The sequence below is a fragment of the Trichosurus vulpecula genome, chromosome 9 (genome assembly GCF_011100635.1).
Source record: "Trichosurus vulpecula isolate mTriVul1 chromosome 9, mTriVul1.pri, whole genome shotgun sequence".
Classification (NCBI taxonomy): Eukaryota; Metazoa; Chordata; class Mammalia; order Diprotodontia; family Phalangeridae; genus Trichosurus; species Trichosurus vulpecula.
Window position 1 is genome coordinate 112,207,759 of NC_050581.1, and position 24,877 is coordinate 112,232,635.

The 24,877-nt window shown below is 37.8% G+C and overlaps 1 protein-coding gene across 1 annotated transcript in view; it reads left to right on the plus strand.

Moving 5' to 3' along the window:
* SMARCC1 (SWI/SNF related, matrix associated, actin dependent regulator of chromatin subfamily c member 1) overlaps window positions 1–24,877 on the plus strand; it is a 206,842-nt gene that overhangs the window by 28,272 nt on the left and 153,693 nt on the right. Inside the window, exon 3 of the mRNA XM_036737909.1 lies at window positions 23,517–23,602. Within this exon, the coding sequence (XP_036593804.1) occupies window positions 23,517–23,602 (86 nt within the window). The remainder of the gene's footprint in view (window positions 1–23,516; window positions 23,603–24,877) is intronic.

The window sequence follows — 24,877 nt, forward strand, 5'->3', positions numbered from 1 at the left end:
TTTTATCAATTTGACTCAGTTTTCTATTTCTTTGGGAAATGAGGCCTTAATCAGACAAACTTGCTGTCAGATTTTTTTTCACAATTATGATTACTGTATATTTTCTTCCATTCTGTTTTCCCCCGGTTTATCCTGCTCTCTCTCCTGTATGGTAAGAGATTTCTGTACCCAGCTGAGTGTGTAAGTTATTGCCTCTTTGAGCCAGTACCGAAGAGAGTAAGGTTCAAGAGCTCCCTCCACTTCCCCCATCTTTCCCTCTAATGTGGAAACTCTTTTGTATGTCTTTTTGTGAAATGATTTACCCCATTCTACCTTTCTCTTTTTCCTTTTCCCAGAGGATTCCTCTTTCCTACCCTTTAATCGTATTTTTTTAGATAATCATCTGATCATATTCAACTTACATCTGTGCCCTCTATGTATATGTGTGTCTTCTAAATGCCCTAATAATCAGAAAGTTATTAGGAGTTGCAACTTTCATCTTCCCGTGTAGGAATGTAAACAGTTTAACCTTATTGAATCCCTTATGAGTTCTTTTTCCTGTTCCTCTTTTTATGCTTCTCTTGAACCTTGTATTTGAAGGTCAAATTTTTTATTCATCTCTGAACTTTTAATTAGGAATGCTTGACAGTCCTCTATTTCATTGGATGTCTGTTTTTCCCCCGAAGAATTATACTCAGTTTTGCTGGATAGGTGAGTCTTTGTTGCAGTTCTAGCCCTTTTGCCCTCCAGAACATCATTTTCCAAGCCCTCTAATCCTTTAATGTAGAAGTTGCTAAATCTTGAGGTTTCCTGACTGTGGCTCCACGACATTTGAATTGTTTCTTTCTGGCTGCTTGTAATGTTTTCTCCTTCACCTAGCCACTCCAGAATTTGGCTGTGATATTTCTGTGAGTTTTCATTTTGATACCTCTTTCAGGAGGTGATAGGTGGATTCTTTCCATTTTTGTCTTATCCTCTGGGCCTAGAATATCAGGGCAGGTTTTCTTGATAATTTCTTACAAGGTGATGTCTAGGCTCTCTTTTTGATCATGGTTTTCAGGTAGTCCAATAATTCTTAAATGATTGCTCCTTGATCATTTTCCAGATTACTTGTTTTTCCAGTGAGAAATTTCACATTTCATTCTTCTGATTTTGTTTCTTGTGTCATGGTGTCATTAACTTCCACTTGCCCAATTCTAATTTTTAAGGAATTATTTTCTTCAGTGAATTTTTGTACCTTTTTTTCCGTTTGGCCAATTCTGCTATTTAGGGTGGTCGTCTCTTCGTTGGATTTTTGTTCTTCCTTTACTATATGGCATATTCTGTTTTTAAGATGTTGTTTTCTTCCGTGTTTTTTTTTTTTGTCCTTCCTTTACCAAGGTGTTAACTCTTTTTTTTTTCATGATTTTCTTGCATCATTCTCATTTATTTCTTCAATTTTTTTTCCTTTACCTCTCTTATTTGACTTTTAAAATCCTTTTTGAGTGCTTCCTATGCCTGAAAATTTACATTTTTCTTTGAGGCTTTGGATCTAGCAGTTTTGACTTTGTCTTCTGAGTTTGTGTTTTTGATCTTCATTCTAGTAATTTTCTGTGGTCATGATCTTTTTTCATTCTTATTTTTCTAGTCTGTTTCTTCTCTGTGCTAAAATGAGGCTTTGCTTCTGGCGGGGAGCAGTGGGGGGTGAGGGGGGAGGACAGGATTTTCCAAGCTTCAGTATTTTGTGCAGCTGTTTTCAGACCTAATTTTGGGGAGCTGTAAGTTTTTGGTTCTTTGAGATGGTATGATCTAAGGACAGAAGTGTTTAATACTCTCCTGGCCTGTGCTCTGGTCTGTGAATGACCACCAGCCCTCTTTTCAGCCCTTGAACTGTGACTGGGGTTCCTGCTCCCCTGTGGCAGCAAGCTGTGGTATGCTAGTACCTTTCCTTGCTCTGCAAGGGCTACAATCCAGAACTGCATGTAGTGCAACAGAGTCCTGCCATTGCTGCCAGCAAAGGGACCCCTGTAATCTCCCTCTGATCAGCCGTCTGACCCCCTCTTACTGTCTGTGGGCTTAGAGCTCTGGAAGCTGCTGCTGATTTAGTTGTGCCCCCACCCCACTTCCCCCAGCCCTCTTGGTGTGTTTGGTCCTGGTCTGAGCTGGTTCAGCCTATACTGTACTGCACTCCACTCCCACTGTAGTGGGACAGACCTTTCCTGCTGACTTTCTAACTTGTCCTGGGCTGGAAAATTGTTTTACCCCATGCTTTTGTGGATTCTGCTGCTCCATAATTTGTTTTGAGACATTATTTAAAGTTGTTTGGAGGGGAATTTGAGAGAGCTCAGGCAAGACCCTGACTTTTCTTTGCTTCTTAGCTCTGCCCTGCCACGGATTCTTAAAAGTAGATTCTTCATCCTAAAGCTTATAGTGGCAGAGAAAATATATGAGAGATCCCTGGGGCTTTCGCAGTGGAGGAAGAGGAGATGAATAAGAAATAGGTTTTAAGAATCTCAAAATCTGTGGTATAGATGTCAGTTATTTATCTCCTATAGATTTTGTGACCTAATTAAATTCCTAGTCATATTTGGGTTTTTAAAATTTGTCTTTAACAGTTATATGAGACTTCATGCCGTCTTGGGGAGGGAGGGGGGAGGGAGGGGAGAAAAACTGGAACTCAAAACTATGTAGAACCGTGTGTGGTAAACTAAAAATAAATAAAGAAATTTATAAAAAAAAATAAAAAAAATGTGTCTTTAAATGGACAAAGATGAGCAGAGTGGTATAGTGAGAAAGCTCTGGATTCAGAGTCAGAAGGTGTGGATTCAAAGCTTGATTCTGCTGCTTCCTTCCTGTGTGAATTCCCTTGGGAAAGTCACTTTATTTCTGGTAGCTTCATTTTCTTCATTTGTGAAGTGAAGGAGTTGGACCAACAGACTTATAAATCCTTTCAAGCTCTAAATTTGTGACTTTATAAAACATTCTTCGATGATTTTTATAACATTTTCAAGTTTTCGCTTAATACAAGTCATCAAGTACATTAAGCAAGCAGTCTGATAAAATGGGTAGTCAGTATTGTAAAAGCTTTATCTCCGTAAAGAGTCATATAATATAATTAACTTATTTGCTAATATACTGATTTAAGAATTCCATGCTTCGTGCTTCCTAGCCAAATCAGCAGACTTTGGCATACATGTTCTCCAAAACATTTTTCGCTTTGCCAACCATCGATTCACCAGATTTGGATTTACATATTACATGGAGATCTGAATCCCTTTGTGTGATTTGAGAGAGCATGGAAAAATAAATACTGTTCTATACTCTATTTAGAGGAAGAAAAATATATCTGGTCTTACTGGTACTGAGCCCTGATTTATTTTTATATAAGGCACACGTCTAAAAATATCCCTTGCACAGGCTTTAGAATCTGCTCCTAATGACTTAGTTTTCAAGGATTACCATAGTATAAAGATCTTTGTAAATCAAGTTCTTGAAAATGTGATGGGGGTACCTGTTGTTCTAGTTTATTAAATATTTTTGGAGTAACTATATTCCCAAGTAATTTGGCATAATTTGACCTTAGAAAGGGAGATTGTTTAGGGAATGAGACATTAATAGAATTATTTAAGTTGTAACAAACATTTGAATTCACTGAATAAAGTTTGTGTCCATGTATATAATACGTACGGTATACTGAAAATAAATTCTTGGGCTGTATCTTGTAATCATCAGCATTCTGAAAAATAATGATTAGTAAGTAGCTTTGTAGGTAAAGAACATAAAGAATGGAATATATGTGTACCGACCTCAAGTTACATCCTTGAAGCACTTTTTTTTTTTAAACTAAATCCATGGATGAGATTAGGACAATGTATACCAATTTCTTTTATGAAAAAGACAGAAAAGGAATAAGAAAATAAAAGGATCCTAAAAAGTGAGGTAAAAGTAGCCATTGAATACATAGCGTATACAGATACTTCTTGTTTTATGTAAATTCTCCTTACACAAAATTGATTTTACTTGAACTCTGAAAGAAATCCATATTCCAAAAAAAAAACCTATGTTAACTTTACTGTACAGTACTGTGCTTGCGTTCCACTTGTAAGGTAGCAGATATGTTTTGCTTTGATTATGCCAATTGTAGGGTGGCAGACTCTTCCTTCAGGACAGTCCCACCTACTAGAGAATAATGACATACTGAAGGGAGGGGGGCATTATGGAAGTAAATCGATTTTTTTTTTGTGGGGAGCTTATGATGCCAGTCATCCTGGATGGTGACATAATATAGAAACAGAACAAAGAAGGCATAGTGCCAGAGATGGCCCTGGGTCCTGTATAAGTCAGTCATATGCAAATCAGGTACAAGGGTTGTCTGAGATATCTGACTTTAACTTCACAAATTAACAAATTAATTTCTGACTATATAAGTGTTAACAGGCAGATAACAATCTGAAGTATGAATTTAGTTCTTTGGGATATGGAATGACTGCATATTGCTTGTATGTTACATGCATATTACACAAGAGGGTTGCCAGATAGAGCTGCTTTTGCTGTTTATGCTAACTGTGATATTTAAAGTCATGTTCCCGTACTCTTGTTCCCACGGTACACTCTACCCCCTTGTGACCTGTTCATACATTTTTTCTGATAGTATCCTCTGTAAAGTTACCTGAGTGGTACATGAGTGGTTCTGTTATGGAGGAGGCAGAGGAGCTCTACAGTGATTTACATTGGAGGCCCAATTCACAACAGCAATACAGCACAAGTAGGAAAACAACATAAACAACAAGAGAATTACCGCAGTTGTTAGGATTTTCTTTCATTTTGCCTCAAGGGAGGTGAAGAAAGAGTCAGTGGTATTTGGTGATTAGTGGGAGAACTGAATTTCTGAACTTAGCTTATTATAGGTTAGCAGAATTTCTAACCTAAGTTCAGACACAAACATGACTTGAGCAACTTTAAAATGTTGGGGGTGATAGAGAATAGACTCAATTACAAAACAGAATCAGGATCATTTGATTTTCTCAGTTTCCCCTTTTTGTCAATGGAAGACCTCTCACAGGTCAATACAGGAACAACAGGATTGATTAATCATAGTACAAGCCATAGTAAGAATATGTAAAACCATGGACTGATTTTAGATGGGAAATTCACATGACATCAAGATGCCTGAGTGAACTCAGTATACAGATACAGTGAAACAAAAAGCCAAATAATGTAATAATAATCATTATCAACATTAATAACATCAAGCCTTTTTGTGTTTAGTAACCCATTCCCAATGTCTGTTTAATTGCCACATTTCATCTTGGATCTCAGATATTCCATGTAATTGTATGGTCTCTGGAAAAGATCTTCTCTTAGACATTTTCAAATAGGTCTCAACCTCAGAGCAGCTCAGTAGGGGACCCCTCTTCAGTAAATTTGCTTCTCTATTTTCAAGTTACTTGTAGAGACTCCTTAGATGTTCCTGCTGAAATCTTTTTTTGAATCAGATCTCGGTACAAGTTGTTATAATCTCAAATTTTACTTCTCCAGTACCTAGTTCACGTAGTGAAAACCAGCTCAAATCTTGTAGTTCTAACTTAAAAAAAAAACCAAAAACAAAATGATGGAGCTATGAGAAGGTTGTCAAATTACAAACCTATAGTTTACTTGAGACTTCAGAGAATTAAGGTTTTTACACAAACCGTTAGAATAATTTACATCTGACATATATGATCATCTGATCTTACTGATTTCTCAGAATTTTCCATTTAATTCCAATCCCTTCAGGAGGATTAGGATGCTATCTAACCTAATCCTGTGTATGAAAATATAGGTAGCAACAGTCTTTGGCAGCTAGATGCTTTACACTCCTATGTTCGATGGTTTCACAAATGAATTTATTTACAAGAGGCTGACTTTACTCCAGTTGTAACAAAAGACATAGGAAGAGATGTGTAGATACACTAAGTAATTCCCTGTTCTATACAGAGAATGGTATGTCAGATGGGTTGTCTGAGATATCTGACTTTAACTTCACAAATTAACAAATTAATATCTTTGTCCAGTTCCTGTAGCATTCTGAAGAATGGGATATTTCAGGCCTTAATCTTAATACATGACTATGTAAGTAAGTATTAACAGGCAGATGGCAATCTGAAGCACTAATTTACTTAGTTCTTTGGGATATGGAATGACTGCATATTCAGAATTGTGCTATCTTTTACTTACTTCCTGCCCTGATTATAGAAGTTTGCTGTATAAGGAAAAAAACAGGTATAATCATGACAGCATCAAAACTGGTCCTCCAGAGCTAAGGGCACAGAGTGACTCAACTTGCATATGCGAGGATAAAAGCATCCTCAGCTTTATTTGATTTCAGATAAGAGGCACTCACAGTTGACAACCAATCATACAGTAAAAATTTAACCTCTTATTGCCACACTCAGGATTAACCAGGAAACATTCCTGTTCAAAAGGAAGTAACACAATAGGGAAATTGAGTCAAGAGGGTTCTACCTTTGGCCATGCTGAAGGTTGTCCTCTCAGTCTTTTCCCAGATACAGACATCCATGCCTACAGTAATTCAGGATCACACTCCCTCTGAATAGCTTGTGGCATTTCTCTCAAATGGTGGATTGCTGACTTAATGAAATATCAGACTACTACACTTGAGTACAAAACTCAGAACAATATCAGTTATAGCCCCAAGCAGTTTTATTGCACATAGCAAGTTTCACTAATCACAGCTTAGGGCCCAATGCAGTTATTATTAATTCTTGTGGTGTTTGAGTAAGAACTCATACAAAGCAGATGTTCACGTGGAGATCAGAAGAAGAGCTACAAGGACACTCTGAAGGTCTCTCTAAAGAACTTTGGAATCCATTGTGAGACATGGTAGACACTGACACAGGACTGCGCAGCATGGTATGCCTGCATCAGAGAAGGTGCTGTGCTCTATGAGTAAAGCAAAATTGCAGTGGCTCAAAAGAAATGTGAAATGTGGAAGTTTAGAGATATCTCCACTCCAAATGTTCACATGGACGCTTTGTGCCTGATCTGTGGCAGAGCCTTCTGAGCTCATATTTATCTGCTCAGCCACGGTTGGATACACTGTACCTTGACCCTGACATAGTGATGTCATTTTGATCCTCTTTGAGAGCAAAGGACAACAACCAACCAAAAGTTTATCAAAAGATTTCACTTAACACCCTTCACTTGTTTTTCTTTTTTTCTCCCAGAGTTTAAACTCATCCTGGCGTAAAGATCAGTCATTTAGAATGACTTCTTTTTTTATAAACAAACAAATTCTCAGTAACTCAGTTCATTGTTTAGGGATTTCACAAACATAACAACCTCTTTCTAGGGGTGATAAAAATGCGTGACCTTGGCTAAGCAGATAGTTTCAAGAAACCTGGCAAATTTACAAATAAGGGTATTCTACAAAGTCTTTTCTTTATACCTTTTCCCCACACAGTAATTACCAGTTTTCCCATTTTCCTCATAATTTTTCCACTTGCTACTGAGTCTCACTATTTAGTTATGGACTTGTCTGGCAGGATTTTTCCCAAGCTGTTGCTCATCCATCTGGGAGTTCTCAGGAGAGCTTGAGCTTGTTTTTCCTGCTCCCTTAAATAAGTTTCCCTTTTTGTATGGGAGAAGCAAGATAGTTCTTAAAATTCAAATTGAGCATAACGTATTACAAAAATGGGTAGGAGTCTCATATAATTTATGGCAAAATTTCTAATTTCAAGATACACAACAATTTAAAAGGTTATTTCTACATTGATGAGTACTTTAGTTTGTAAGACTCCCCAAGTATCTAATTAGGTGTCCTAATCAAACCCATTTACTTTTGGTTGTCTTTTTTTCTCTTCTAAGTGTCAGTTGTAATTTTTTTCCTTCACTTTGAAACTTCACTGTCCATGCTTCCAAAGCTGCCTTTCCTCGCTGTAGAACAATAAATATCATTCTGGGGGTTGGAGGTGGTAATTTAAAACAAATTCTAAAGAATGTTAACCCAACTTGCTGGAATATTTCAGCATTTATAAAAGCATTCAAACCACAATTTAGGGATTCACCGTATAGAATTTACATTTTAGTCCCAAACTCGAGGCAAAAGATTTCTTTTTTCTTTATCTGTCTTTCCCTCTACATTCCCAGAACCTGGCCATAATCCAGGAATATAAATGGAAAGAAAAGATCTTTCTTAAAATTTAGAGAGCTTCTCAAAGAAATGCATTCTTATTTCCAGAAAAAGGTTAGTTAATAGGATGCAGAAATAGATTTGACAGCCTTCTAAGCTCCGTGTGCGCAATTGCAGACACAGACTCTGAGAGACACACAAACACAGAATGACAAATGTGAGACAATGGCCCCAATATTCCCTTATTAGGGAGGCTTTTCAGTTACCAGCCTTTGAATGCTTATTCCTCCTTGTCTAATAATAAGCAAAATGCACACTCATGTTGTTATTATCAGTTTGGTCCTTACTAGATGTTTCCAGAGGCCATGCTGTCTCTCTCACACACAAATACACACAGTCTAAGGAATTACCCTTTTCAAAACTTCACCTGTCTTGTTTCCTGCATATCTGATACTTCCTTTACTAATCATATCCCAAATAATCTTCACTTCACTGAATTTTTTCCTTATCTCCTCTCTGACTCAGCCACTATCAGAAAAGAAGGGAGGGAAGGGAGGCAGACAGACAGAAAGAGAGAGAGGTGAGAGAGAAACTCTGTTTTCTTTTCCCCTATGCCAGGGGTGGGGAACCTGCAGCCTCAAGGCCACATGTGGCTCTCTATATCCTCAAGTTGGGCCCTTTGACTGAATCCAAACTTCACAGAACAAATCCCCTTAATAAAAAGTTTTGTTGTGTAAAACTTCAACTTAGTTAAAAGGGCCCATACCATCCTAGTCATCTCCAACTTTTACCTCAAGGTTATTGTATTCATTGTTCTGTAATAATAAGGGCAATTGCCTTTTCAAGGTCTCTCTCTTTTAAACCTAATTTTATTTATTTAGTTATAACAAAGACAAAAGGATTCTCATCTGCAGCATTTTAAGAATTTCATCCCAGCCTCTCTAAATCTTCAGAGGACTTGACTTGTAAAATTCATTTTTCTTACTGAAGTGAATTGTGAAAATAGCAAAAGCTTATCAGAAGCTCCCAGTTTATGTTAATGGAGGTTGGTGGGACATGGTAGACTAGTTAATTAGGCTACTCCTAGAAGCAGGAATATGAATGCTCAAAATCACTACTGATTAGAGAAATGCAAATCAAAACAACTCTTAGGTACCACATCTCTCCTGTCAGATTGACTAAAATGACAAAACAGGAAAATGATAAATGCTGGAGAGGATGTGGGAAAATTGGAACATTGTTACATTGCTGATGGAGCTGCGAACTGAACCAGCCATTCTGGAGAGCAATTTGGAACTATGCCCAAAGGGCTATAAAAATGTTCATTCTCTTTGACCTAGCAATACGACTAATAGGGTTGTATCCCAAAGAGATCACACAAGTGGGAAAAGGGCCCATATGTACAAAAATATTTATAGCGGCTCTTTTTGTGGTAGCTAAGAATTGGAAATCAAAGAGATGTCCATCAATTGGGGAGTGGTTGAACAAGCTGTGGTATATGAAGGCAATGGAATACTGTTGTGCTGTAAGAAATGGGGATGATACGGACTTCATAACGACCTGGAAAACCCTACATGATATGATGCTGAGTGAGCGGAGCAGAGCCAGGAGAACATTATACACAACCACAGATATATTGATTCTGTGATGACTAACTTAGAGTTGGCTCTTCTCAGCAATACAAGGTTTAAAGACAACTCCAAAGGACTCACAGTGGAGAATACTATCTATATCCAGAGAAAGAACTATGAAGTGTGAATGCAGATTGAGGCACACTTTATGCTTGCCTTTTTTCTCCACTTTGTTTTTTCTCTCTTTTGTTTTTGCTTTTGGGGTTTTTTTTTTTTGGTTCTGTTTCTTCTTTGTCATGATTCATTCCATTGGTCATAATTCTTCTCCACAACTTGACTAGTGTGTAAATAAGTTCAATGCAAAGTTATACGTAGAAGATATATTGGATTCCATGCCGTCTTGGGGAGGGGGGGAGGGAGGGAGGAAGGGAGGGAGGGAGGGAAGAAAGTCTTGAACTCAAAATTATGTAGAACCAAGTGTCGTAAACTAAAAATAAAAAAAAAAAGCAGGAATATGCTAATCAGGCTTTGATAATTCCTATGGGTCCTTAACCTGAATGATGTATAGTACATAAGGGCAAAGGCAGGCCTCTGAGACCTCTTAATCTCCTGTTCTCAAGGAGCAACTGCTGCTACACGTATATACACACAGAGACATGCTCCTCTCATAGTATTTATCTTCCGTAAGGCAGGAGGCTCACCTGGTACAGGAGTATGGAAAAGAATAGGAGGTAGGAGGATGTGCAACCAGAATATACCATATATGCATATATGTATGTATATTCAAGGTCTTTCTTTTTAAAAAAATTTTTTTTTCACTTTTGTATTTTATTTTTCCCCAGTTACATGTAAAAACAATTTTAAACTTTGTTTTTAAAACTTTGGGTTCCAAATTCTCTCCCTCCACTGTCCATTGAGAAGGCAAGCAATTCAATATAGGTTATACATGTGTAGTCATGCAAAACATATCCATAATAGTCATGTTGTGAAAGAAAACATACACAAGAAAAATGAGGTAAAAAAACATAGTTTTAGTCTGTAATCAGACACCACCAATTCTTTTTCTGGGGATGCATAGTATTTTTCATCATAAGTCCTTCAGAGTTGCCTTGGATCATTGTATTGCTGAGAATAGCTAAATCATTCACACCTGATCATCTTACCATATTGCTGTTACTTTGTACATGGTATGTTTCACTTTGCATCAGCCTGTGCAAGTCTTAACAGGTTTTTCTGAGAGCATCCTGGTCATCATTTCTGATATTACAGTAACACATTATCATAATCACATACCACAACTTGTTAAGCTATTTCTCAGTTGATGGGATTTCCCTTAACTTCTAATGCTTTACCCCCAGAAAGGAGCTGCTATAAATATTTTTGTACATGTAGGTCCTTTTCCTTTTTGTCTTTTATTTCTTTTGGGATCCAGACCTAGTAATGGTATTGCTAGGTCAAAGGGGATGCATGATTTTGTAGTCCTTTGGGCCTAGTTACAAATTGCTCTATGGAATGGTTGAATCAATTCACAACTCTACCAACAGTGCTTTAAAGCCTCACTTTTCCCACATCCCGTCCAACATTTCTCATTTTCCTTTTTTGTCTCATTAGTCAGTCTAATAGGTATGAGGTAGTATACCTCAGAATTGTTTTAATTTGCATTTGTCCAATCAATAATGAGATAGAATATTTTTTCATATGGCTGTAGATATAGCCTTTGATTATATCATCTGAAAAGCGATCAAGTCTTTTGATCATTTATCAATTGGGGAATGGCTTTTATTTTTATAAATTTGTCTTAGTTCTTTGTGTGTTTGAGAAATGAGGCCTTTCTCAGAGAAACTTGCTTCAAAATTTTTAAAGTTAACTGTATTTCCCTGTATCCTGTTCCCCCCCATTTATTTTAATCTCTCCTCTCACCCTGTCCCTCATGAAAAGTGTGTTGCTTCTGACTACTCCCTCCCCTATTCTGCTCTGCCTTCTATCATTCCCCCTTCCCCCCTTTTTAATCTTCCTCCCTACTTTCCTGTGGGGTAAGGTAGATTTCTATACCCAATTGATTGTCTGTGTTATTCCCTCTTAGAGCCAATTTTGATGAGAGTAAAGTTCACTCACTCCCCCTTCCCTCCCCCCTCTTCCCCTCCACTGGCTTTTTCTTGCCTCCTTTTATGTGAGATAATTTACTCTCTCTTACTTCTCTCTTTCTTCCAGTACATTCCTCTCTCACCCCTTAGTTTTATTTTTCACATACCACCCCTTCATATTGAACTCACCCCCGTGCCTTCTGTCTATAGATCCTTCTTCTAACTACCCTAATAATGAGAAAGTTCTTAGGAGTTACAAATACCATCTTCCCATGTAGGAATGTAAACAGTTTAAAATTAAAATTTAAATAAATAAAATAAAAATTTAAAATTAAAAAGTTCCTCATGATTTCACTTTCTTGTTTACCTTTTTATGCTTCTCTTGAGTCTTGTATTTGAAAGTCAGATTTTCTGTTCAGCTCTGGTGTTTTCATCTAGAATGCTTGAAAATCCTCTATCTCATTGAATATCCCATTTTTTCCCCCTGAAGGATTATACTCAGTTTTGTTGGGTAGGTGATTCTTGGTTGTAATCCTAGCTCCTTTGCCATCTGGAATGTCATATTCCAAGTCTTCTATTCCTTTATGTAGAAACTGGTAAATCTTGTGATACCTTGACTGTGGCTCCATGATCCTTGAATTATTTCTGGCTTCTTGCAGTATTTTCCCCTTGACCTGGGAACCCTGGTATTTTCCTGGGAGTTTTCCTTTGGAATTCTCTTTCAGTTGATGATTGGTGGATTCTTTCAATTTCTGTTTTCCTCTCTGGTACTAGTTTCAATTTCCATTTTCCCCTCTGGTTCTAGAATATCAGGGCAGTTTTCCTTGATAATTTCTCGAAAGATGATATGTAGGCCCTTTTTTTGATCATGGCTTACAGGAAGTCCAGTAATTTTTAAATTATCTCTCCTGGATCTCTTTTCCAGATTAGTTGCTTTACCAGTGATATATTTCACACTGTCTTCTATTTTTTTATTCTTTCGGTTTTGTTTTATCGTTCCTTCATTTCTCATAAAGTCATTAGCTTCCATTTGCTCCTTTCTAATTGTTAAGGAATTATTTTCTTCAGTGAGCTTTTTGACCTCCTTTTCAGTTTGGCCAGTTCTACTCTTTAAAGCATTCTTCTACTCATTGGTTTTTTGGACTTCTTTTACCATTTGGCCTAGTTTGTTTTTTAAGGTGTTATTTTCTTCAGTATTTTTTTTTGTGTCTCCTTACAAAGTTGTTGGCTCTTTTTTCATAGTTTCCTTGCATCATTCCAATTTCTCTTCCCAAATTTTTCCCCTCCTCTCTTACTTGATTTGCAAAATCCTTTTTGATCTCTTCCATGGCCTGAGACCAATTCATATTTTTCTTGGAGGCTTTGGATGTAGGACCTTTGAATTTGTTGTTGTCTCCTGAGTGTGTTTTAATTTTCCTTGTCACCATAGTAGCTTTCAATAGTCAATTTTTTTCCTGTTGTTTGCTCATTTTCCAGCGTATTTGTTGACTTTTAACTCTTTGTTAAAGTAGGGCTCTGCTTCCAGGGTTAAGGGAGCACAGTCACAAGCTTCACGGGTTCTGTGCAGCTGTTTTCAGAGATACTTTAGGGATCTGTGAGTTTCCATTTCTTCTAAGGTGGTATGATCTAAGGAGAGGTGTTCACTCCTCTCTTGGCCTGTGCTCTGGGGTATGAGTGACCACAAGCACTCTTTTCTGCTTTGGAATTGTGGGGAGGGTCCCCCCTCCACTGTGGCTGCAAGCTCTGCTATGCTAGTATTCCTCCTTACCATGAGATTACCACCTGGGACTGCAACCTGGATCTGAATATGCGTAAAGCAACACAATTCTGCCCCAATGCTAGGAAAAAGACCCCTGTAATCTAATGTTCAACCCTGTGCTACTGTCTGTGGACTGAGAGATCTGGAAGCAGCTGCTGCCATTGTCACTTCCAATGCCTGCTCCTGGTTTGCCAGGGCTGTGCTGGCCCAGCCTGCACTGGACTGTGGTCTTCTCTGACCCTCGTGTGACAGACTTTTCCTGCTGACCTTCTAAGTTGTCTTTGGCATCTATGGGTTGAGAGGTCTGGAAACTGCCACTGCTGCTAGTGATTCTGTCACCCAGAGACCTGTCCCAGGTTTGGGTGGGGCTTTGTCTGTGCTTGTGCAGCCTGTGCTGAACTGTGCTCCTCTCTCACCCTGGTAAAACAGACCTTTCCTGCAGACCTTCCAAGTTGTCTTGGGCTGGAAATGCATTTAACTCCCGTCTTTTTGTGGGTTCTGCTGCTCTAGAATTTGTTTGTAGTCATCTTTTGAAGATATTTGGGAGCTCAGGTGAGTCCCTCCCTTTTACTCTCCCATCTGGGCTCCACCATCCCCAAAGTCTCTCTTAACAGCACTAAAAGGCTAATGTTTATATAGGGTATACATTTTCTGTTAAGCAACATAAAAGGCCAACTGTGCCAGCTGACGAAAGCCTTTCAAGGCAAAAGCCAATCAGTATTTTCCAGGTGTCCTGTACTCAAGCCAAGCATGTAGCATGCTGATCACCTTTCCTCTCAGGGAGGAGGGTGATGAACACATGATTACCTGCTTGGAGGCCTTTCTCCCCAAGCCTATTTCTTTAGTATCCCACTGACGATGCTAATTGTAAGGAGGCGGATCTATTCTACCCTGATTATGCCAATTGTAGAGCGGTTGACTGTTCTTGAGGGAGAGTCCCACATCCTAAAGAATACTGAGATACCAAAGAAAGGGGCAATCCATGCCAACATGGGCGTAAATAGATTTTATTGGAGGAGGGGTGTATAAGTTTAATTTTTTACTCTCTCCTAGTTAATTTGTTTACCACTTATATGCCAGGTAAATAAAAAGTAATTTGAAGGAAGGCAGTAATAGCAGGCATATCAGTAATAGTTTACTGAAATCTAAAGATGAAATAAAAGACTCGATTTCATTTTTGAAGAAAAAGAGATTCTAAAAGACAATGGAGAAGAGAGTGACTTCCGGCATTGGTTAAAAGTATACAAAGGCTAATTTCTTGAGTTGACAGTTCTTTGTACTTGGGGAGGGGTATATCACATATTTGTTTGGCATTTCTTAGTATTTATTTAGTACTTTTGATTGTCAGTCTTTAGGAATAACTGTATAATACTCGACTTAGAAATGGTTGTGGGTTTTATCTCAAATAGTAGCTAATATACTAGCCTAAAACCTCTTTATAAGAGTATAGCACATAAATTGAAACATATTTCCCTTATAGATTTATGTAATACATAAAACCCTTACAGATGAATAAATATTTTATTTTGAGTTGGGGTCAAAATAGTGTTAGTGCCAACACCAGAATTCAGAGTTCTGATTTGAAATTCAAAACATGTATTGCAAGGCTTGACTATTCCTGTACATAGGTCCTCAGACCAGTACTTTTTGACTGTTCATTCAGTTTTAATTTGAAATGTCAATAACAGTAGTCTTTTTGTTATATTAGGTAAATAAAAGGGACGGATAAGAAATAAAAAGGTGTCTGTGGGAGAGCAATACTGGTAGAGTGGTGAGTTCTTTGAATAAAATGTTTTTTTAAAAGGTATATGAAAACAAAAAGCTCTATAGTCATCAAAAAAGTATTTAGGTACTAGATTTCAGGGTGAACTGTAAATATTAGTGTATAATCTTTGTGGTATTTTGCTGTTTTATTTAAAATTTTTGCAGTAATAGTTGTTAGAGATTTTAGTCTCTAAATGCCTTTTTCTGCTTTGACACTCGTTTCAGTTATCAAAATTGTGTCACAGGAGAAATTTGAATTGGTTAGGATTCCTTTTCCTATTTTTTTCAAACAGTTTATAAAATGTTGTAATTAATTGATCTTTTAAATGTCTGGTAGAATTTGCTTATAAATCCACCTGGTCTGTTTTTTGCGGGGGTAGGGGTGGACTTCACTTATGGCTTGTTCACTTCCTTTTACTTAATTTATACACTATTTCTTTTCTTTTTTCTGGGCAGTTAATTTATATTGTTTCTGTAAATATCCATTTCACTTTGATTGTCAGTTTTATTGATATGTAGATGAACAGAATAGTTGCTAAGTATATTTTTTTATATTTCATTGGTTGTGAATTCAACTTTTTTATTTTTGATGCTGATAATTTCTTTTTTAAAATCATATTAACTACTGACATTTCATTGATCTTTTTAAAAAAAATAGTTCCTACTTTTATTTGCTCAGTGCTTCTTTAACTTGATGTTTTCTTTTCCCCCCTTTTATTATTTAATATGTTTTAGTTATCAACATTGATTTCCACAAGATTTTGAGTTACAAATTTTCTCCTTATTTCTACCCTCTCCCCCACCCCAAGATGACATATATTCTGATTGCCCCTTTCCCTAGTCTGCCTTCCCTTCTGTCATCCCACTCCCCCCCGCCCCATCCTCTTTCCCCCTATTTCTTATAGGGCTAGATAGATTTCTATTATACCCCATTGCCTGTGTATCTTATTTCCCAGTTGCATGTAAAAACAACTTTTTTTTTGAGCATTTGTTTTTAGAACTTTGAGTTCCAAATTCTCTCCCTTCTTCCCTCCCCACCCAACCTCCTTGAGAAGGCAAGCAATTCAACGTAGGCCACACATGTATCATTATGCAAAACACTTCCATAATAGTCATGTTGTGAAAGAGTAACTATATTTCCCTCCATCCTATCCTGTCCCACTTTATTCAATTTTTTTCCCTTGGCCCTGTCCCTTTTCAAAACTATTTGCTTTTGATTACCTCCTCCCCTGATCTGCCCTCCCTTCTGTTATCCCCCCCTCTTATCCCCTTCCCACCTACTTTCCTGTAGGGTAAGATACCCAATTGAGTGGGTATGTTATTCCCTCCTTAAGTCAAGACTGATGAGAGCAAGATTCACTCATTCTCTTTCACCCGACCCCACTTCCCTTCCAATAGAACTACTTTTTCTTGACACTTTTGTGTGAGATAATTTATCCCATTCTCTCTCTGCCTTTTTCCCTCTCTCAATATATTCCTCTCTCACCCCATAATTCTATTTTTTTTTAGATATCATCCCTTCATATTCAACTCACCCTGTGCCCTCTGTCTATATCTATATATATACATATAAGTATGTGTATATAGATATGTATATTCCCTTCAGCTACCCTAATACTGAGAAAGGTCTCACGAGTTACAAATATCATCTTTCCATGTAGGTGATTGATGGATTCTTTCAATTTCTATTTTACCCTCTGGTTCTTGAATAGCAAGGGAGTTTTTCTTGATAATTTCTTGAAAGATGATGTCTCGGCTCTTTGGATCATGGCTTTCAGGTAGTCCAGGGGATCTGTTCTCCAGGTCAGTGGTTTTTCCAGTGAGATATTTCACATTGTCTTCCACTTTTTCATTCTTTTGGTTCTGTTTTATAATTTCTTGATTTTTCACAAAGTCACTAGCTTCTACTTGCTCCATTATAATCTTTAAGGCAATATTTTCTTTAGTGGTCTTTTGGATCTCCTTTTCCTGTTGGCTAATTCTGCCTTTTAAGGTATTCTTCTCCTCATTGGCTTTTTGGAGTTCTTTTGCCATTTGGGTTAGTCTGTTTTTTAAGGTGTTATTTTCTTCAGTATTTTTTTAGGTCTCCTTTAGCGAGTCATTGACTTGTTTTTCATGATTTTCTTGCATCACTCTCATTTCTCTTGACAATTTTTCCTCTATTTCTCTTACTTGCTTTTCCAAATCCTTTTTGAGCTCTTCTATGGCCTGAGACCAATTCATATTTTTCTTGGAGGCTCTTTGAGTTTCTTGACTTCTTCTGGCTGTATGTTTTGATCTTCTTTGTCTCCCCTCCAAAAAAATGCTATAGTCTGAGTCCTTTTCTGTTGCTTGCTCATATTCCCAGCCAATTTACTTGATCCTTGAGCTTTTTGTCAGAGTATGACTGCTTCCAGAGTGGAGAGTGCTCTGCCCCAAGCTTCAGGGGTTTTGTGCTGCTGTTTTCAGAGCTACTTCTATTCTGAGGTGGTATGATACTCCTCTTCCAGCCTGTGCTCTGGTCTGTCAGTGTGAGCACTCCTTTCTGCCTTGTAGCTACCAGGAGGACTCCTTCTCCACAGCCGCTGTAAGCCCTGCGACACCAGTGTTCCTCCTCCCCCAAGAACTGCCAACCAGGACTGCCACCCGGACCCAAGCAGGGCAAAGCAAAGAGAATCCTGTCTCTGCACCAGCAAAGCGCTCCCTGCACTCCTGCTCTGATCTGCTGCTTGATTCCTCCCACCGTGTGGGCCAGCGACTCTGGAAGCAGCCAGAGGAGCTTCTTGCTGCTGCTGCTGTACCACCTCTGCAGTCCCCCGGGGCTGAGGCCAGACTACACACTTCCCACCCAGATCTAACAGTTTTCCCACTGACCTGCTCTGCTATCTTTGGCTTTTGTGTGTTGAGAAGTCTTGTAACTGCCACAGTTCAGTGATTCAGGGCCTCAGACCGGCTTCGCCCCATCCACTCAGTGCCTGGTCTGTCCTGGCGCAGCCCATGCTGGGCTGTGCTCCGGTGTGATAGACCTTTCCTAGTGATCATTCACAACGTCCTGGGCTGGAGACCTGCTTCTCTCTGTTATTTCTTTTTTTTTTTTTTAATTTAAATTTATTTATTTAACATATTTGGTTTTTAGCATTGATTTTCACAACAGTTTGAATTACAAATTTTCTCCCCATTTCTACAATCCCCCCCACTCCAAGATGGCTTATATTCTGGTTGCCCTGTTCCCCAGTCAGCCCTCCCCTCTATCACCCCCCTCCCCTCTCATCCCCTTTTCCCTTCCTTTCTTGTAGGGCAAGATAAATTTCTATGCCCCATTGCCTGTGTATCTTATTTTTTAGTTGCATGCAAAAACTTTTTTTGTTTTTGAACATCTGATTTTAAAACTGAGTTTTTTGGTTCCAGATTTTCTTCTTCTCCCTCTCTCCTCCCCTCACCCCCAAGACGGCATGGAATCCAATATATCTTTTACATAGAGCTTCGCATAAAACTTATTTACACAGTAGTCAAGTTGTAAGGAAAAATTATGACCAGTGGAATGATTCATGAGAAAGAAGAAACAAAAAAAAAAGGAGAGCAAATAGTTTGCCTCAGTCCGCATTCATACTCCATAGTTCTTTGTCTAGGTAGGTAGCTCTTTCCATCATTTCCATCCTTTGGAATTGTCTTTGAACTTTGTATTGCTGAGAAGAGCCAAGTCTTTAGTTATCACAGAATTAGTATATCTGTGGTTGTATACAATGTTCTCCTCCGCTCACTCAGCATTATATTATGTAGGTCTTTTCAGGTTATTATGAAGTCTGTATGTTCCCCATTTCTTATAGCACAGCAGTATTCTATTACATTCATATACCACAACTTGATTAGCCATTCCCCAATTGATGGGTGTCCCCTTGATTTCCAATTCTTTACTACCACAAAAAGAGCTGCTACAAATATTTTTGTACATATGAGTCCTGTTCCCATTTTTATAGCCCTTTGGGCATAGTTCCAAATTGACCTCCAGAATGGCTGGATCTGTTCACAACTCTACCAACAATGTAACAGTATTCCAATTTTCGCACATCTTCTCCAGCATTTATAATTTTCCTGTTTTGTCATTTTAGCCAATCTGACAGGAGAGATGTGATACCTAAGAGTTTTGATTTTCATTTCTCTGCTCAATAGTGATTTAGAGCATTTTTTCATATGCCTCTAGATATCTTTAATTTCTTCCTCTGAAAACTGCCTGTTCATATCCTTTGACCATTTTAGAGCATTTTTTCATATGACTTACCAATGCTTTTGATTTCTTCTTCTGATCAGTCTACAACTCCACCATTAATATCCCTGTTTTTACACATCCCATCTAAGATTTGTCATTTTGCTTCTTTGTCATATTAGCCAATCTGATAGGTGTAAGGTGGTACCTCAGAGTTGTTTAATTTCCCTTTCTATAGTCAGTAGTGATTTAGTGCATTTTTTCATATGATTGCAGACAGCTTTGATTTCCTCTTCTGAAAGCTGCCTGTTCATTTCCTTTGACCATTTACCAGTTGGGCTTTTATTTTTATATAAATTTGTGTTTTCTATATATTTGAGAAATAAGGCTGTTATCAGAACAATTTGCTGTAAAATTTTTTTATATTTAATTGTCTACAGTACCTTTTAGCAAAATGTACTTTCCCTGATTATCTCTTTCAGTTAGGTCTAACTTGCTTTTGCTTTGTCTGAGATCATAATTGCTACCCCTGCTTTTTTTTTTTTTTTTTTTTAACTTCACACACAACATACTGTTGGATTCTGGTTTCCAATCCATTCGGCTATCCACCTCCATTTTTAATGGGTCAGCTCATCTCATTCACATTCATGGTTGTGATCACCAATTGTGCATTTCCCTCCATCCCATTTTCCTCTGCTTATCTTTTTCTCTTTTTATCCTGTTCCTCCTCAGAAGTCTGTTCTGCTTCACACTATTCTCTCTCCCAAAATACTCCCTCCCTTATCATCCCCCACTATCCCCCCACCTATCCCCCTACTTGCCTCAACTATTTCTTATCCCCTTTATCTCCCTATTGGTATTGAGTTAAGGTAGATTTCTATACCCAACTGAGTCTATGTTTATTCTTTCCTCTTTGAACTAATTCCGGTGAAAGTGAGGTTCAGGTGTTGCCCCGCTTGTGGGCCTTCCGGTTTTCCCCCTTCACTATTAGAGGTATTTCTTGTGTACTACTTTTATGTAGGAAAATTTTCCCATTCTACTGTTTCCTTCTCCCAGGGTATCCCTCTTGCTCATCTCTACATTCCTTTTTTTGGAGATCATCTCAACATAATTGACTCACACCCATGCCTTCTGTCTATGCAGACTCCTTTCAACATGCCCTAATAATAAAATTCTTAGGTGCTAGATATTATCATCTTCCCACATAGGAATGTGAATAGCTTAACTCCATTTCCATTATGATTACTCTTTTTCATGCTTCTCTTGAGTCTTCTGTTGAAAGTCAAATATTCTATTCAACTCTGGTTTTTTCATCAGGAATGCTTGGAAGCCTAAATGTCTATTTTTATCTCTTGAAGTATTATACTCAGTTTTGCCGAGTTATTTGTAATCCTAGCTCCTTTGCCTCTGGAATGTCATATTCCCAGTCTTCTGCTCCTTTAACGTGCAAGCTGCTGAATCTTTTGTGATCCTGAGTGTAGTTTTACAATATTCAAATTGTTTCTTTCTGGCTGCTTGCAATGTTTTCTTCTTTACCTGGGAGCTCCAGGATTTGGGTGTAATATTCCTAGGAATTTTCATTTTCGGATCTCTTTCTGGAGGTAATCAGTGGGTTCTTTCAACTTTTATCTTACCCTCTGGATCTAAGGTATTTGGACAGTTTTCCTTGGTAATTTCTTGAAATATGATGTCTAGGCTCATTCTTTGATTATGGCTTTCATTTAGTCCAGTAATTTTAAAATTTTCTCTCCTTGATCTGTTTTCCAGGTCAGTTGTTTTTCTCATGAGATGTTTTCACATTTTCTAATATTTTTTCATTCTTTTTACTTTGTTTTTGTTTCACTTTTCACAGTTTTTCCTCCGTCTCTTATGTCTTTCTTTAACCATTCTAGGAATTCTTGTAGACCTTGTGTCCACTTAGCATTTATCTTTCAGGTTTTGCTTGTAGCTGTTTTCACATTGTTGTTTTCTTTTAATTTTACGTCTTGGGCTTCCTTCCCCCCTGCATGCTCTGGATCCAATGTTTCTGGAAAGAATGGCAACTCAAAAAGATAAGTTCAGGTGACATTTTACAGTAGCTCTTTGTACTCAAATTTTTTTTTGTTGTTTGCTCATGTTCTCAGCCTATTACTTCACTTTGAACTTTATGTTAAAATTGGGCTTTGCTTACTTGGAGGTCGGGAGGCATTATCCCAAGTTCCAGGCTTTTTTCCACTGTTTTATTTTAAGAGCTAATTCTGGGAGTCTGCAAGTTTAGGTGCTTCCAAGGTGGTGTTATCATGGGAGAGATGTGGTTACAGGTTTCCTGCTGTGCACCTGAGGGTCTTTACCTGGTCTCCTATAGCTGCAAGTGCTAGTGTTCCTCTTTGCTCTGGAATTGTCGAGGTGTGCTGCTCCCTTTTAACCAATTACAGTCAGGCCTTTGCCCTGCAACTGAGAACTGAGACCCAGAACTACTTATGGGCCAGAAAGTTGCCCATCATTGGCAGCTAAACCCAGTGCCAGCAAAGGGTCCTCTGTAATCTCTTTTCTGACAACCCTCACTCCCTTTTACCACTCGTGGGCTGAGAGCCCCTAAAGCTGCTGCTGCCCTTATGGCTGCCTCCAAGGCCCGCTACAAGTGCACCTGCTGTACTGTGGGCCTAAGCCCATCCCAGTATTCGAGACCTCTCCTGTGGACTTCTTAAGTTGTCTTAAGCTAGAAAGCTCTGACTTTTGTTGGCTCTGCTGCTTCAAAATTTTATTTGAGACATTATTTTTAAATTGTTTGGAGGGAAATGTTCAAAGATTTCACTTGAGTTCTCTACCATATTGGCTTTACCAATCTCAAATCTCAAAAGATTTTTGAAATAGTTTTATATAAATGGAATTTTTGTAAATATCTAAAAGTAGAATGTTAAGGGATATTAAAGCATCCCCTGAACTTATCTTTTTGAAGTTGCCATACTTTCTAGAAACACTAGATCCAGAGCATGTAGGAGTCCCTGAATGTGTCAAGAACCAATCTTCCCCTGAGCTGACATAATTTATTTTTGCACCCCAAGCTGGATTCTCTGTGTCCTTGGGAGGCAAGACAGGCGCTAGCCGGTCTGTGCCAGGCTGGGATAATGCTCGTGCAGCTGGGGTCTTTTGCAGATAAGTGGACCCTCCTATCTTCATAGTCTAGTGGTTCCCAAGGGAAAAGAATGTGGCTTTTGCCATGGCCTTTCCAAGGTGTTTTGTCCTTTTTCCCACCTCTCCCTTCTCATGCCACACCACTTCATGTTTTCTCTTCCTTCTTTTGTTGTACTATCATAAATATGCAAACTTCACTAAGGACTGTGAACACTTTGGTTTCTACATGCATATTCATTTCTCTTGTAATAAACTTTTCTCATTAGTCTCCTCATGTTGTGATTGCCTGTTGATAAAAGGGAATTTCTAGGGCTACTATCCTGCTCATCCCCCAAAAGTTACCTGGATTTATTTTATATATGCAGTATATGTAAATTATTTAAGTACCCTCTCTTCCCCCGAAGAAACAAAGAAAATAAAAGCTCCTTAGGGTCAAAGATTGTTTAATTTTTGTCTTGTTATTCCTAGCATCTTTCTGCATTGCACGTATCAGGCCCTTAATAAATAATTACTGGTTGGTAGCAAAGTCAATGAGTTCTTTTTATTTTTATCTCTGATTTATCTTTGATAAATACACATTGTGATTTCTTAGTTTTTCCTTAAAAGGTAGGATTTCTTTTCAAGAATATTTGCTATGTATGCACATGACATGCTTTATTTTTCCTTTCTTACTTTATGTTTAAGTTTCCATATTTAAGGTTATGATATGTTTTTGTTTCTTTTCTCTACTTTGTTTTTGTGTTCTGGTAAAATAAAATTAAATAATAAAAACAAGAAAAAATAAGAATATTTTCTATATTTCTGAACAGATAGATAAATAATTTCAGTCTCATGACTGAAATGACATCACTCTTCACTGGAAGTTCCTTGTTACAGGTTATTCTCATTTAGAAGTGAAGTTTCTATTATAGCACTTTTCACTTGTATAACTCATTATATGTGTTATTTCCAGGCAAAGTGCTTCATGGATTTCAAAGCTGGGGGTACCTTGTGTCACATTCTTGGGGCTGCTTACAAGTATAAAAACGAACAGGGATGGTAAGCTTTCATCTTTATTTGTACAGTTTGACATAACATTGACATTTTATAAGAATACTCCTAGTCTGATTTAGTGTGATAGTTTTCATTGGGAATAGCACATAGTATGGACATAGTGTGAAGTGTGTCTTGAGATGTGAAATTTATTTTATACCTAACTTGAGTGAGGGGTTTATTTCAACTATGAGTAATTTAGTTATGAGACATAGCTATGTTTATCTTAAATTAAAAAACTGTTTATTATTATAAAACTAAGATATTTTCTTATATTTAATGGATCTTGTAATTTCTAACTTTTTTAACAAATAAAATGATCATTCATTCATTTTTGATGGGTAGCGACTCCTAAAAGTCTTCCTAAATGGTATCTCCTGATAATTTAGTCTGCAATTGCAATAATTCCAGAAGGAAAATTTAATATTATGTACTTATATATGAGTATAGTAGAGGAATGGAGATTTATAAGCAATAATATATGTGTAGTTAAATTTTCCCAGGACCATGTGTGGATATGTAAATATGGGAGACAGTTTTACCTCAGAGCATGTAATTCTGCCCCACTGTCATGGATTTTTAATTACTTTCTTAAGAGTTCCTCCTGTTCTTTGGTGCCTAACCTCTAGCCCTGCCTATGTTAGTAAACTATAGCGGGCCTCTTCCTGAGTTTGTTTAGTCATTAATAAGTAAGTATCTATCCTTAAACACAAAATCCAATAAAGACCATCCTTCAACCCCCTGAAAATAAATTCTAGACCTTCATCTCTACTGTTGGATGTGGAGGTGTAGGCCAAGAGACCGAGATGGTATTCTGTTCCTTTTGGAGCCCCAAACATTGTTATATTGCTAATGTATATTGGAAGGAGCTAGTTAAGCTGTTATCCTTGAGACTTAAGTTGTACTTCAGTCATTCACATCAAGGGTGAGTAGGTTTAAATAGTGAATTATTGATGTACAGTCATTCAAAAGATCCCAGAGGTATTGTAGTCTATATGAAAGTGCTACAACATTGCTTTGCATACAGAAGTGCTGAATAAATGCTTGAACTAATGAGTGTTAGACCAGCTTACCTCTTTGCTACCATTGCCAGCACCTAAAGAATGTTGTCTTACTTTGAGGAGGCACCCATCCCCAGGGGTCTTCTTAAAAAAAAATAGAGGCTAGGTCCTAGCTGCTTACAAGTATAGTCACTCACTGTCCCAGGATGTACAGTCTTAGCTTAAGCTTGAGCCTGACTTCTCTTTGTGTCTTTGGTTTCTGGCTCTCTTTCGTGCCAGT